The sequence below is a fragment of the Tupaia chinensis genome, unplaced genomic scaffold (genome assembly GCF_000334495.1).
Source record: "Tupaia chinensis unplaced genomic scaffold, TupChi_1.0 Scaffold000081_1, whole genome shotgun sequence".
Classification (NCBI taxonomy): Eukaryota; Metazoa; Chordata; class Mammalia; order Scandentia; family Tupaiidae; genus Tupaia; species Tupaia belangeri.
The window spans coordinates 1,512,830-1,529,333 of NW_006159542.1; the positions used below are offsets into that span (position 1 = coordinate 1,512,830).

General features: G+C 39.8%; 1 protein-coding gene across 3 annotated transcripts in view; it reads right to left on the reverse strand.

The window, feature by feature from the left end:
• Nucleotides 1-16,504, reverse strand: part of TXNDC8 (thioredoxin domain containing 8) — a 32,269-nt gene that overhangs the window by 11,421 nt on the left and 4,344 nt on the right. For 2 of the 3 annotated variants that reach the window (XM_014585398.1, XM_006142800.2), the window contains exons 3-4: nt 12,189-12,248; nt 8,295-8,360 (exon numbers count right to left, since the gene is read on the reverse strand). In XM_014585398.1, the coding sequence (XP_014440884.1) occupies nt 8,295-8,360; nt 12,189-12,248 (126 nt within the window). The remainder of the gene's footprint in view (nt 1-8,294; nt 8,361-12,188; nt 12,249-16,504) is intronic. The other variant, XM_014585397.1, reaches the window with a different exon arrangement.

Below are 16,504 nucleotides of genomic sequence, written 5' to 3' on the forward strand. Positions count from 1 at the left end.
CTTTCCCTTTTTCTCTGTTTATTTCAGACACATGCCCTATAGCAAACAAACCAAAAAATCAGCCAATGTTTTGGGTGCTCCATCTGGAAGACACCATAAGAATGAACTTATTTACTTCAGTCTTCCTGACATGATGCCTTAGATGAAACCCTGTGGAATACAATGAAGGAGTAAGCTGAACTTATTTATTATGTGAAATTTTCTTTGGCTCTCCTTTGCCCTAAAACTATGACATAATTACAGCCATGCTTATATACATCCCTACTAGATGTTGATCTAACCTCTGCCTGAAAACTTCCAGTGACAGGAGAATGCCCATCATCTATCACTGTCCTAAGTCAATGTATATATTATACATTATAATATATAATACATTATATATTATATATAATACATTACATATATATTATAGCTTCCTTTAGTTTTTTTAAGTTTTATGTACTTTGAAGATAATCGAGGCGATCTAGATAAAGGGTGAGATAAAGTGATGAAATCATTAAACGATAATTCTGTGTGGGCATGGTAGTTAGGACATGCCAGGAAACTGTGAGTAAGAAAAGTTACTGTACTTGAGCAGAGGAGGTGATCCTGAGATTCTCTGCAGCAATGGCAAAAAGAGCAACCCAAGGGATTCCCTAACTCTTCTAACGTAACGTCAGGAAGCAGACCATATTTTCATGGGAGGTGAATGGATGTGCTCCTAACTCTGCAATCTGGAAGGAATTATCAGAAGGCTTTTTGTATAATGCACATTTAAAAGGCCATAATGGACAGTGGCTCTTTGCCAGATGCTTTACCAGAAATCTGAAGACATTTCTTGTAACAATCCTTAATAAAAAAACTGGACTCTAGGTTTTTATCTTTTATTTAAAAAAATGGTACTTAAATGCATCAATAAGTCAATTTTCAGTTGTGCTGTCCCAAATGCAATAGAGGAGCACATTTATGTAGGTGCTTTCAAATAAGTGGATCTAATTGTTCTCTATCCCCAGGGAAACAGCGGATATCAGTAAAAGCTGTCCTAGTAAGTTCTACTGAAAGAGTGAGGAGATGCATGTGAACAAGTCTTTTTGCCTCACCACCCTGAACCTCCTGTGGTTCCAGTGACTTTCTTTGCAGACCACTGTGAGGTAAAATTTGAGGGTCATGACTTAACTGCAGCTCTGGATACAATGGTAGATTGGGGGCCCTGCAGAACCCTGCAGGGCTGCTCAGATACCAAATGCCAGGGGTTGAGACAAAAGAGGTAAAAGATTTGTACTATTGTCTCTAAAAATCTCTTCCTCCTCTTTTTGGCTCTTGCCTTTTACAGAGAAGATGACTGGTGCTCTTTATCACATGGAGCCCGTATTATTACTTTTTCCTAGAAGTTAATGAATGGTATCTAAGTTGATCTCAATAGGAATCTGTCAAGAGATAGGATTACATACAAAGTTTACAGTAGACTCATTTGTATATTACAACATAAGTTATCCCAAGATTTATTTATTTAAATTCCAGAGGGCATATGCGAGACAGAAAAGGAGAAAGTAGGAGAGAATCCCCCAGGGGAGATTCCTCGTGGCTCCTGAGAACTGGTGATTTCAGGAGAAAAAGAGAAATGAAGATTTCTTGCTGGTAATTCAGCCTCCAGCCCACAAACTTGAGTGGTAGGGAGCTCTTCTAGCCTTCTCTCTATCTTTGTCTCTGTGTCTCTATATCTGCCTCTGTCTGCTTCTGTCTTTCGTTTTTTCATAATTTTTCCTTTTTAAAATTTTTTAAGGTAAAATATTCTCTTGCTTTCAGCCCTGCCTTTGTCTTGTTAACAATCCCCTCTCCCCCTCCCACCCGGGCAGGAGAGGCAAAAGGCAGGCCTTCAGAAGAAGATTCCTCATGGCTCCTGAGAACTAGTGATTTTTTTTGTGGCGCGCTTGCACACAGCACAGTTCTCTATTTTGTGCTTTTAAAAAAATTTTTTTAGTTGTTTTTATTTTTTTTACTTTTTCCCCTCTGTTTCTTTGTTGTTGTTGTTGTTGTTGTTCCTCTCTCTCTGTTTTCTTTTCTTTTTCTTTTATCTCATTTCTCCACTTCTCAATCTCCATTTACTGTGCCTCTAGACAGAGCTAAGGGAACTATAGCCAAATATCCAAACACTAGTATTTCTATTTCTATTCCATGAAATCCTGCAAGAAAACTTTCTAAACCTAGAGAGGCACTCAGAGATCCAGTCCTAAGAAATACAAAGGACCCCAATTAGAATCAACTCAAGATCTTCTCCAAGACACATTATAGTCAAATTGACCAAAACCACAGACAAAGACAAGATACTAAGATTGGCAAGAGAAAAACATCAAGTTACCTACAAAAAATATCCCATCAGGACAATAGTAGACCTGTCATCAGAAACAATGTGAGTGAGGAAAGAATGGGAAAATATATTCAAAGTGTTAAGGGAAAAGCAATTTCAACCAAGAATACTGTACCTGGCAAGACTATCCTTCATGTGGGAAGAAAAGATAAGAACATTCTCAGATAAACAAAACCTGAAAGAATTTACCAGCACCAGACCAGATCTCCAAGAAGTTCTCAAGGGAGTGCTATATCAGGAAAATTAAATACAGACACACAGAAATAAGAGTTCAAAAATTAAAAATATGGCCAACTTAATCGTAAGGACAAGTCTGGATTTGAATATTATATCCCAGAATTTAATCAGGAAAATCAAACCACAACAGAAGATAAAGTACATGAGTCAGAACTGGCGAAATAGAATTTTATGACTTTTGACTAAAACATTGCTGAATTTCTTCTAGGCCTTGTTGTCTAGTTTTAAGCATTTGTGTCTTGTCTTGAGATGTCAATAGGTTCATGTACCTACCATTTGAACAGAATCCTAACCTGTTTCCTGGCTTTAAGTTTTTGCTATAGGGTATGTACGCTCTCCAGAAAGACAGAGAGAGACAGAGAGACAGAATGCAGGAAATCACCCCCCAGGGGGGATGGCCACACTGCAATCCCTTCTCCTCCTTTCTCCTCTTGGGATCTTGGGAACGCACGCACACGCACCCGGCATGGTTTAAGTCACTGGATCCAGGACTTGAACCACGGTCAACTACATGGGAGTCCAATGACATAGCCATTATGCTAATTGCTGCTCCTTCAAAAAAATTTAATAAAAAAAATATACTGATAGAGGGAAACAAACAAACAAACAAAAGCAATCCCCCAGGGACAGCTGGTGGTGTGATGGTTAAGACAGTTAGATCCCCTATAGCTGACAGCACAGTTAGAGTCCTCGGCCTGGCAATTGGAAAAATAGACTGGGCATATGTGCATGCATGTGTGCCCAAAATCCTGAGAGGAGAAATGGAGGAGAAGGGATTGCAATGTGATCCTTTCTCATGGGGGTTGCTTTCCACACCTCCCTGCCTCCATCTTTTTCTGATGAGTGCACGTATGCTCCCTCCAATCAATCAAAATTTCTTTTGAGAGGTTTTTGCTGTAGGGTGCGTGCGCTCTCCAGAAAAACAGAGACAGAGAGACAGAAAGCGAGAAATCTTCCCCCAGGGGGGATAGCCATGCCACAATCCCTTCTCTTCCTTTCTCCTCTAGAGATCTTGGGCATGCACACACACGCACCCAGCGTGGGTTTAAGCCACTGGGTCTGGGACTTGAACCGCAGTCGGCTGCATGGGAGTTCAGTGACATAGCTATTATGCTAACTGCTGGCCCCTCAAAAAAAAATTTAAAAGCAATTGGGGGAGTGGTCTTGCCACAATCCCTTTTCATCCATTCCTCCACTTTGATGAGATTTTTAAGAGAGAAGAGAGAAGAGAGAGAGAGAGAGAGAGAGAGAGAGAGAGAGAGAGAGAGAGAGAATGGGCATGTTCTTCAAACTGCAAGAACCAGGAGTCAAACTGCAGTCAGCCCTTTGGAATCTGGCTTCCTTAACCACTAGCTGATGGGTTGGTTCTGTTCATTTTTTAAAAATTCTATAACCAGGAGGCTGAATTACTAATATTCAATGAGAAATTCAATCTGCAAGGAAAGTTGTTGGGATGTGGGTACCCACATTATAAACAGAGGTTTATTAGATAATCCTGGAATTAGAATACAGGAAGGTAGATCAGCTTAATAGACTGTGTCATCAATTCAGCTATTCTTGTTTTCTATTAGCAACCTGGATGAAAATTTAAATTTGAGATCCTTAGTGATTTCTAGAATGCAGGCATTTTGTACCATAATTAAAAAGAGATCCATAGTCTTTAGCCAGCAGTTAAGATATAATTGTTTGTAAGTTCCTCCTCACTTCCTTAATGAGTGCTCTTCCATCTCCTTATAGAACTGGAAGACCAAGCAGGTCCAAGCCTTTTCTCAAAAGCAGAGCTAGCATTTACTCAAGAGCCTAGACACATAATCAGTTGAGAACTCAATAGTTTTGTATTATCATAAAATGAAATACAAACGGTTGAGTGTTAACAGCCACCAAGCAATGTCATCTGCAGAAGGAATGAAATCATATAACATATTGAGTTGAAGAGAAGCTTGTCCGAGTCATACTGGTCCAAGGACAAAATGAGGAGGAGTGGCACAGCTGACAGTGGGATGCAGGCGAAAGACAGCAGCATTCATTCATTCATTTGTCTGCTCACTTGTCCATATGCACACACATAGTGAGTGTTTTCTATCCACCTGGGATGTCTAGACACTGGACTTTTAAATCAGACATAAACTCCTTTACTATGAGAAAACTTGTGAAAGTTCTGAGACTGATGTAAAGGGGTGTGGAACAGTAGATTGGATCAAAATGATGGAGCAACTTGAATGCTAGACTTTCATACAAGGGGTTAGCCTTGATTTGTAGGCAATGGAGCGGGAGGAGAACCAATTTTAAATCATGGGGGCTGGACATGGTGCACTGGCAAAACACCATGCTCTTGGACGCTGACCCACTTGAGAAGATTCTGGGTTTGCATTCAGAGATCTCTCTGACTACATAGAATATGTCTGTCCCCATAAGCCTATTGAGAGGGCTATCTCTCATGCTCATTTGATAGAAATAAATAAACAATCAAACAATTTTAAGTAAGGGAATGGCATACGTAGAAATGTGGAAGGGCCTACTGGGTTGTTGGGAAAGTCATGATGCATTTTTGCATAGAAAAACAGAAAAATATGTCATGATTTTTCTGACAACTCAGTATTTTGGAGAAGAGAACAGAGCTACTCAAGGGTGAGGAGAGCTGTTGCAGTTGTCTAAGCAAAAGTATTTATGGTCAAAAAGTAGAAGTAGGAATGAAATTACAAATAGAGAAGAGGTTGAATGGGAAAAAATACCTTGGGACATACTTATTATTGAGGACAGCAAAAGACAAACCAGAGGAGAGCTTGGGGAGGAATCAGAGGTAGATAGAAGTCAAAAGAGGAGGAAGTTTCCTGAATGCTAATCAGTTAAGTGCTTCTGTGTAATGAAGAAATACAAGAATCGAGAAACAGCTATTTAAATTAGATGCAAGGAGATCTCTGATGACTTTCAAGTTGATAGGCGATGTGATGAGTGGAAAATGATAATTGGAGACAGCAAATATTTTGTATTCTTCTGAAAACTGGAAGAAGAGCAACTAAGAAAATACCAGATATATCCATTAGGAACATCATAAATATTTACTAGTTGCAAGTGACGGAAAAAAAAAATTACATAGCTGGAGAAGTTATGGGGCTAGATGACGCTTCAGACACAGAGTTAGGGTTCAATCAGGGCTATTTGGGTCTCAGTCTTGACTCTCCTTCGTTCTGTATGGTGACTTCATTTTCAAGTTCTATATGCTGACAAGCTAGCTATAGTAGTTTCAGCTCCATATCATTCCAAATTCAAATCCAGTATTATCCAAAGAGAAGACTTGTACTTAGCTGATTAAGCAAAACCCTGGAATTAGTTCTAGTTCGGCTTGGACTGTCTTGACTAGTGTCAAGGGCCCATTCCTGATGGTTTAGGCAGGGAGATGGAGCCCAAAGGAGGCTTGTGGACTAAGAATGGGAAAGGATATGAGTCCTTGGAGTAAAATCAGAATACTGCTAGAGAATGGAGGATGGATGATGGGTGACAAAAGCAAGTATCAACTCCAAGTTTGAAAGAAGGTAACTGATGGATTGAGGCCCAGAGCAGAAAGGTGGGAATACAGTCAAAGCACATACATGGAGCTGATTTCTAAAGGAAGACATATCCTCATGTCTGAGATGAGAGAGAAGAGATAAAATAAAATAAAATAAAAATGAAAGATGATACACAGGCAATGTGAACCTGGATGGGGCCAGCTGAGGGTATGTATGTTAAATTGCTTTAATTTTCAAGTTAAAAACCTTCAGTGCTATTATTTTTGGAAAATATGTTGAATCTATTATACAAGTTACAGTATAGCAAATACATAGAAACAAGTAGAAACTGAAATTCCACAGATAGCATACCAAATTCTTTCATTCATCACTTTATAGACTAATCTTTACAAAGCTTAAGCACACATTTTTTTTTACCTCACATCCATTGTTCATAATATGTTAAATTGCACACTATTATTTCATAGAGTAGGTGTATCATGATCATGTAGCCACTCTATTAAAAACAAAAGGACATTTAGATTTCTTCCATTTTTAAAAATTAGAAATGCTATGATGATGATATACTTAGTTGTTTATTTTTCCAAGCTATTTCTTTTTTAAAATGTTATGTATTTTACATTTTGAAAAATGTATTTATTTACTTCTTCCAAGAGAAGAAGAAAGAGACGCAGAGGCAGTATTCCCAACAGGGTTTGAGACCATAATCCAGCCTGACTCCAGTCAGTCTTAATCACAGGCATACGTATTGAATTTGCCTAGCAAACACAGGGAGGTCCCCAGAACCTTCCCATGTGGTTCGGCCTTGCAGAGCAGGTGTTTACTGCTGTGCCACCATCTGGCCCCTCCCTGATTATTGCTATAACAAAACTTCCCATGAATGGGACGATTATGTGAAAGGAAATGAGTAGTTTGTGCCTCTCCAGTGTGTTACAAAATCTCCTTTTGGGAACCAGCAGTTAGTGTAATGACTATGTCACTGGACTCCCACATAGTCGACCGTGGTTTGCGTCCTGGACCCGGTGGCTTAAACTCATGCCAGGCGCGAGTGCGTGCGTGCCCAAGATCCTGAGAGGAGAACAGAGGAGAAGGGATTGCGGCGTGACCATCCCCCCTGAGGGGTGATTTCTCGCTTTCTGTCTCTATGTCTCTCTCTGTCTGTCTGGTGAGCGCACGCGCCCTATAGCAAAGAACCTCTCCAAGAAAAGGAGAAAAAAAATTAAAAAAAAATCCCTCCTTTTAAAAGATAAGTTCAATTGTTAATGCTTAACCATATATGAAAATACTGGATTTTAGACTTTATTCATTAATGCTTTCATATAATTAATATAATATGCTGAGCACTTAATGACTGCCTGAATTTCTTCATGTAAATTCATTTAATTCTCACAATAACCCTATGAGGGAATAAAGGCTTCTTATTATCCATGTTTTTACAGATAGGGAAACTAAGATACAAAGAGGTTAAGTAAACTTTTCAAGACCTTACAGCTAGGAAGTGGTAGAACTGGTATTTGAACCATGAGAGTTTGAATCCAGAATATGCAAACTCAATCCATAGGCATATTGTCTTGTGATAGTTTTATTTTTTTTTAAGTTTATTTATTTTATTCATATTAGAGAGTGGAGATAAGGGGAAGAGTGAGAGGGCGAGAGAGAGAGAGAGAAAAGCACACCCAACGGGGTCTGGTCATGCCTTGATCTTCTTCCCCTAGCCTTCCAGCTCACCATAATCTTGGACATGAGCCCAGCATGTTTCAGGTGAGGTCAGCCAGGGCTAGAGGTCACAGTTGGCCATGTGGCTTCCAGTACCCTGCTTACTGGACCCCAGAGGCTGGGCTATGTTTGTGATAGTTTTTGACTGACATTTGCCCAAGTGTTCTTAACAACTCATATACATTCTATGATAATTTCATCATTTCTTTCTCTGTAATATTCTTTTTTGATGATTCTGGCTCAAAGATAGGATATTATTGAGATAATTCTTATAGATTTGGATACCTCAGATGAATGAGAAGATTTATAATGTCATACATGTTTTTACCTCTTGCCAGTATGTAAAGTTTGGTAACTAAGAATTACATTGCTAAGTATTTCACATAAATGCAGTTGTTTCATCCATCCAGGGTACCCCAGGCTTTCTGGGGACTCTGATGGTTCTATGATCTGATTTAACCCTGTGTGTTACCTTGGGAACATACCTTCTGGACTTGCTTGAACATCTGAAATGTTGGGATTGCTTTGATGTGACAAACTTCAGCCAATTCCTGGGAAGGAAAGAAATGGCATGAAGTTGGTGTCCACTCTGTACCAAGCATATGAACTTGTTGACTTCTCAGGAGATGTGTCTTAAGAGCCAGGGACATTTTTTCTCTTTAATTGTCAGAGGGTATGTGTGCTCATTAGAGACGGGGAGGGAGAGAAAGAGCAAGCAAGAGAGAGAGGGCGCAATGGGATATGATCATGCCATTTTCCTCCATCCCTCCTGTATGTCAGGATTGCTTCTCAAGTCAGGGTGGCCAGGACTGAGACCTTGGTTAGCCATGTGGGATCTAGCCCCTCAATGCATTACACTTAACCACTGTACTCTGGAACCAGCCCTAAACTCAGGGTCATTTGACATTCTACATTCAAAGCCTGAAAGTCACAATAGAAAATGACTATTCCAGCATTCCTACGCTTTTTCATATCAGATGTTCACACTGGAGACATGGGATAGTATACTAGCCTAGTGCTTTTGTTTGTTTTCTAGAAGTACATGTGCTCACCAGAGAGGCAGAGAGAGAAAGAACAGGAGAGAGAGGGAAGGAAGACAAGAAAGCATCTCCCATGGGTAAGAGAAAGAACAGGAAAGGGGAAAAGAAAACAAGAAAGCACCTCCTGTGGGTCATGGTCAAGCTGCAATTCTTTTTCTTCCATTTTCCCCTTCTTTCAGGATTTCGGATATGCACATGCACCTGGTATGCTTTTCTTTCTTCTTTTTTTTTTTTGTAAGAGAGATTTTTGCTACAGGGTTGGTGCACTCTCCAGAGAGACAGCAAGAGATAGAAAGCAAGAAATCAGCCACCAGAGCAGATGGCCACACCATAGTCCCTTCTCCTCCGTTCTCTCAGGATTTTGGGCACACATATACATGTGCCCAGTGTGAGTTTTCAGCCTCTAGGTCTGGAATTTGAACTGCGATTGACTATGAGAGAGTTCAGCAACCTGACCAATACACCATCTGCTGGTCCCACACCCAGCGTGTTTTGTAAGTCCAGGTCTGGGGCTTGAACTGTGTAGTTGGCCATGTGCGATCCAGTCATCTTAACCACGATGTCATAGATTGACTCATGGTCTAGTATTTTAAGTAAGGTTTATATGTTTCTTGCTTTTAAGTCCTACACTCTCTTCACTGCCTTTCTTTGTGAAAGGTTTAGAACTAAAAGATGAGAAGATATGCCAGAATCCGAATTGTTTAAAATATTCCAGACTGCTTCAAATGGTAGCTTTTGTTTATCTTGTTTAGGAGTCAAAAGAAAACTAGCCACTCACATGATCAACAGAACTGGACATTTTTCTCATACACCTTACTTTATTAATATTAGATCTTTCCTCCCTCACCACCTATCTCACACACACACACACACCCACCCCACATTTCTAATTTCCATGACTGCAGCAATAGGACTAATAAACATGAGAAAACTGTGCATTTTTTTCACCTAAAAGACAAAGTACTGTACCTACACAATAACTCATGTTGGCAAGGCTGTGTAGAAATCAGAACTACTGTGTATTTCTGGTGGAAATGTAAAGTGGTGCAGCTGCTTTGGAAAATCATTCGCTAGTTTCTCAGAAAGTTAAACATGGGGTTACCATATGACCAAACAATTCTAGTCCTAGATAAGAGAAATGAAAACTTCTGTTTGCAGAGAAACTTGTACACTAAAGATTATGCCAGCATTATTCACAATAGCTAAAACTACATCAATAGATGAATAGATAAATGAAAGGTGGTATATTTATAAAATATAATTATATTGAGTAATAAAAAGGAATCCCATATTGAATACATTCTATAGCATGGCTAGACCTTGGAAACTTAGGCTGAATATAAGAAGTCAGTTACTAAACATCATTAGTTCTATAATTCTATGTTCTATCCTATTCTATTTATATGAAGTGTTCAAAATAAGCAAATCTACAGACTGGAGGTAGATTCGTGGTTGCCTAGGGTTAGGGTGGAGGATGGAGAGAACTGGGTGTGACTGCTAAAGGGTAAAGTGTTTCTCCTTGGAATGAAGATTGATTATAGTGATGGTTGTACAATTATGTGAATATAAAAAAGACAAAGAGATAATGATCATAGCTGTGTGTTCTGAATTCATAGGATTCATTCTAAAGTGCAATTAAACAGTTCAGTGAAGCTTCAGGGAAATGGAGAAATGGAATTTCCACTATGCTCTGGGCACCATGTTATGCTTTTTTTTTTTTTTAAGAATCATTTACTTAATTTTATTTATTATTATTATTATTATCATCATTATTATTATTTTAATTTGCTATAGGGCATGCACACTCACCAGAGAGAAAGAGAGAGAAAGCAAGCCTCCAGGTCTGTGACTTGAACTGCAGTTGGCCACATGGTAGTCCAATGCCTTAACCACCATGTCACCTGCTGGCCCCCATGTCATACCTTTTATGTCATACCCTGTTTCATAGATGAGTAAACTGAAATTTATAGAGGTTAAGTGATAATAGGCTACAAAGCTATTAAAAGGTAGAACAGTGAATAACAGATTTTTTTTTTATTTCAAGCTCAAATTCAATCTAATGTATGAACAGAGTCACTTGGTATTTGTGTGCATATTATAACTGAACTAATTTTAGGAAGTATAGTTTTATAGAGATATTATACATATTAATAAGATATATTTTGAGGTTATGAGACTGATTATTTGGGGGAGACAGGGTAGAAAAAGATGACTCCAGAAGCATGAGGGAGGGATTTCCTGACATTTTTTGTGAGGCAAAATTTTTTTTCCGTAAAAACACCTACAGAAAGTATATGAGACAGCAAGAGGAAAGCAAAGACTATTTAAATATTGTAGCACATTGAGTTAGGTTTTATTTATTTTTATTTATTTGCTTTTTAATCTTGCCAGAGAGCACATGCATTTGCTAGAGAGAAACAGAGACACACAGAGAGAATGAGACAGAGAGAGAGAGGGGGGGGGAAGAGAGAGAGATAGGGAGAAAATACCCCCAAATGGAGTATGGTCACATTGCAATCCCTTCTCTTGCATTTCTCCATTTTGTTGGGATTTGGGACATGCACACACACACACGACTCGTGTGATTTTCAAGCCACTGGGGCTGAGTGTTGAGCAATGTAGTGGGTAGATGGTATCTGGCTCCCTTAGCCACTAGACCACAGGAAGGCCCTGAGTTAGGTCTTAAACATTTATAATTTATCTTAGAGTGAAAGTAATTTTTCACCTTGATTCTAATTTCAGCTGATGTGGTCTGCTTAATGCAACTCGGCTATGGATTCTGGGGTAGAGTCCAGGGCAAGTGGTGAAACATGTTGACTTCGGTTAGTGAAGTCTAGTGGTTAGTGCACAACATGGGAGAGAAGGTACAGCAGGAGAGCTGTATTCTATCTGTTAATATTTATTATTATTATTTTTTAAAATAATACAATATATATAAGTGCATTGGGGCCAGCAGGTGGAGGTTAAGGTGCTGGACTTTTACATGGCTGACTGCAGCTTGAGTCTGTTCCTGGTGACTTGAAAATTATGTCAGGTGCGTGTGTGTTGTGTGTCCAAAATCCCAAGAGGAGAATGGAGGAGCAAGTATTGCACTGTGCCCCCCCCTACCCCCCCAGGGAGGTGATTTCTCACTTTCCTTTTCAGTCTCTCTCTCCCTCCTATGAGTGCGCATGCCTTATGGCAACCCCTTCAAAAATTAAGAGTTTACTCCAGCTTATTAGAAAAAAATTGTGCAATTATAATTAATTTGAAGTTGATTATTCTAAAACTGAGATAGTACTACTCAATTATATTGCGTTCGGATTTTAAGTATCAACATGTAGGGGCTAAGATTCTTACCGGAGAATCGTTCACATCCACATTGGCAAACATTACATTTTGGTATTGCAGAGACATTGCCTTCAAAATCAAAGAAATAAAAATTCCCAATTAGTTCAGTGATAATATTAAAATAAGTACTGAAAATGTCTTTTGACAGAAAACAAGAAGTGAGCAAAAATACTGTATTTTGATCAGACTAATATGAAGTATATTCATGCTGAGAAAATTCATTTTGTGGACTGTAAAGATGTACAGTAATTAAATAAGAAAATAAATGAATAAATATTAAAGAGAGAGAGAGAGAGCTAAGCATCATACTGGCGTTTCACTACTGCCTAAAACTTGAAGCACAGTGTCAGATGCCAGATGATGTCATGGTCAAGCAAGGATCCACAGCAGAACCGCAGTCAAAGAACCCAAGTGAAGAGTTTCAAGGTTGGAAAAGGACACAGAAATAATGAAATGTGTATGGTAGGTCCAGACTTGTCTTATTGGGTGGGGAGGGATAATTGCTTTTTCCCTGGAGAAGTGTCAGAGGAGTCTATCTTCAGTGGTCTTCAAGATACAGCTTTCTGAACCAATGCCCAAATGGCACCTTCTCTTCTTTCCTTGGCAGGCTTTACCAGATGTTGTGGTGCTTGCTGGTGGTGGTAGAAGGCTGTTTTGGCTGAGATGGTATTAACACATTCATGGTGACCAATAGCCTAAGTGCTTTCCACTCCCATTGCTATTCTGTGCTCTTCTATGTATTGAAACTAGATTTCCTAGATTCCTTTATCGGCTGATTTCCAGGTAGGTGCTGCCAGTGGGAAGCATTTGCAGGATATGGAAGGGAAGTAGAGAGAAGAAGGAATTCTCTGGCACTTCTGTTTGACTCTGGAACCATATTTGGCAGCAGCGGTGACAATAGTAATGGTAGTAGATCTAGGGGTTGAGGAAGCAGCAGCAGCATTTCCTGTAAATGCTAGCTTCTGGACTTTTTTTCAGGCAACTGTGTTCATAATACTTGAGGGACGCTTGAAAGCATCTTGATTTGTTTGCTTAAAGTCCTCTCTCAAGCATTTCCAGTGACCTATTATATTTCAAATGTACCTAATATTTCAAGCTTGGTCAATTGAGACAATAAAAGGCAGATCTGTTCCTGAAGGATTCTCCTATGGAGAAGCAGGAAGAAGCATGGCATGGGGTATTCAGATGGTTGTGTGCAGAGCTCTGTTATAGTAACTTCTCCCCAGTTTTGTTCATGGATTATGATAGAAGTGGCAGTTCTTTCTTCAATGTTCCATCCAGATGATAAAGTTGGAGAAAACTCTTAGATAATAGACATACACAAAGATTTTGTAGTTTTGGAATATTTTACATATTAAAATGGTGCCAGTTTTGGTTAGCACCATCTTCATGCCTGGCAGGAAAGTAGTATGACCCAAGAACTCTGGGATAGGCTAGCAAGTGGGGTAGTGGTTAAGGTGCTGGACTCCCACATGGCCAACTGTGGTTTGAGTCCCAGACCGGGTGGCTTGAAACTCATACCAGGCACATATATGTGCATGCCCAAAATCCCAAGAGGAGAATAGAAGAGAAAGGAGTGTGGCATGAACATTTCCCCAGGGGATGATTTCTCAGTTTCTGTTTCTTTCTCTCTGGTGAGAGCACGTGCCTATAGCAAAAATCTCTAGGGACCAACAGATGGTATAGTAGTTAAGGTGCTGGACTCTCACATGGCCAAACACTGTTTGAGTCCTAGACCTGGTGACTTAAAACTCACATCGGGTGTGTGTGTGTGTGTGTGTGTGTGTGTGCCCAAAATTTTAAGAGGAGAATGGAGGAGAAGAGATTACGGTGTGGCCACCCCCTCTGGGGTGGTGTGTGTGATTTCTCGCTTTCTGTCTCTGTCTCTTTTTCTTTCTCTCTCCAGCAAGTGCATGCGTCCTATGGCAAAAACCTATATTCATATATATTTTAAAAAACTACAAAACTAAAAAAGAAAAATAACTCTGGGGCAATAAATAGACACACAGCTTTCATATCTAGAGGTGAGAAGATGCTCCCCAATAGGATTCATGGGAGCGGACTTGTCCTATATGGAACCGATTCCCTAAGATCAAGTTCTATTTGTGAAGTTTTCAGAGTCTTCCAAGTCTGTTGGAATATGAATAGAGATACAACGTCTGTCCTATTTGTACCAAGTAGTAGCCAGGACACATGGTACTGATTGCTAGATTGGAATTTCTTTATGGAGATGGATTACCCTCACTATCCCCTTCCATCTACCTACAATCTCCTCCCTCACTCCCAAGCAACAGTAACTCTTCCTTCTGCTCTATTTGCCCTTATGTAACCTGTTGTCATTGGGTCACTTATGCTGTAGCTCTTAACTCTAAAATGTTACTTGAGTTTGATCTCTCCTTTTCTCTGAAAGCCACTACCATAGCTTTGAGAAAACTATGAGATTGTCATTCACCTTGGGTTATCTGCCTTAAGTCTTGCCAATCCATTCTTGTACAATTGCCAAAAATATTTCTAGAGCCCATATTTGGTTATAACAAAACTCTTCTTTAAGTTCTATTTTGACTCTCTATAGCAACTTGTTAAGTCATAACACAAGGTACTTCTTGGTTGGGCCTCAGCTTCCTTTAGGAGGCCCACTTCCTGTTACTTTCATTGTGTACATAGTAACTTAGCCTCACAGATGACTTGCCCTCCTGTGATCACATCACTCAATGTCTCAACACACTTATAACTTCTCCTTTTGTAGGAATGCTCTTTATAGAGTTCATTATCCTGTAGCCCAAGGTTAGCAAACTACATCCTGTTGACCAAATCCAACTCTCTACCTGGTCTTGTCAATAAAGTTTTATTTGTTGGAAAAAATCTTAGGCACTATAAGTTTCCAAAAAAAATTTACACTTACGATACATGAATAAATCATTTTGCAAAAACTCAAGAATTATGAAAAAAATAAAGCAAAGCATGAAATTCTCCCATTCGTAAACTTTTCCCAAATTTTACACACTTTCACAAAAAAACTTGTTTGAGATGTATTCTTCTGCTCTCCCTTTCTGTATATATTTTGCTATAGGATGTGTGTGTTCACTGGAGAGACAGAGAGACAGAAAGGGAGAAATCACCCCTGGGGGGAATGGTCAAGCTGCAATCTCTTCTCCTCCATTCTCTTCTTGAGATTTTAGGCATACATGCACACATCCCTGGTGTGAGTTTCAAGCCACTGGTCCATGACTCAAATGGTGGTTGACCATGTGGAAGTCCAGCGGCATAATTTTTATGCCATCTGCTGGTCCCAGTTTGTTTGTTTTTTTTGGGAGAGGTTTTTGCTATAGGGCGCTTGCGCTTGCCAGACAGACAGACAGAAAGCGAGAAATCACCCTCCAGGGGGGATGGCCACGCCGCAATCCCTTCTCCTCCATTCTCCTCTCGGGATCCTGGGCACGCACGCACACGTGCCCGGCGTGAGTTTTAAGCCACTGGGTCCGGGATGCGAACTGCGGTCGACTACGTGGGAGTCCAGCGACACAGCCATTACACTAACTGCTGGTCCTGGTCCCAGTTTTTTTTGTAATTCTTATTTTCCATGAACTTTCTGAAGACTATATATATATACACTAGAGTATTTTTGATTGTGAAGAGGAATCAAAAGTTAATATTTGGGGAACCAGCAGTTAGCGTAATGGCTATGTCGCTGGACTCCCATGTAGTCAATCGTGGTTTGCGTCCCGGACCTGTTGGCTTAAAACTCATGCCGGGCGCGTGTGCGTATGTGCCCAAGATCCTGAGAGGAGAATGGAGGAGAGGGATTGCGGCGTGGCCATCCCCCCTGGAGGGTGATTTCTCGCTTTCTGTCTCTCTGTCTCTCTCTGTCTGGCGAGCGCACGCGCCCTATAACAAAAATCTCTCCAAAAAAGAAAAAAAGTTAATATTTGAAGGAATATACTTCACAAAATTGACCATAAATAAATGTGACACTTTTGCAGTATGAGGAGAAATAAAAAGAAAAACGCCCCGAGATTCATTCTGCTCTGTGTTATACCAAAAATAAATAAGATCTGTGTGGCAACAGAGAAAGTACCTATATAAAACATTGTATAAGTTTTATATAGGTAATTTAATAGGTAATTTAAGTTTTAATTTGGAGACACTGTAAGAGCATGACTTTGTGCTGGCTTCATAACTCAGTGGATAAGTACTGTGCAGAGGACATATGGTTGACTAGGGTTTGAGTCCAGGCCATGGCGACTTAAAAAACATGATGCATTTATGTACATGTTCTCAGGATCCTGTTCACCCTCAGCCACCCATGGATGAACTCAATTGGGAGG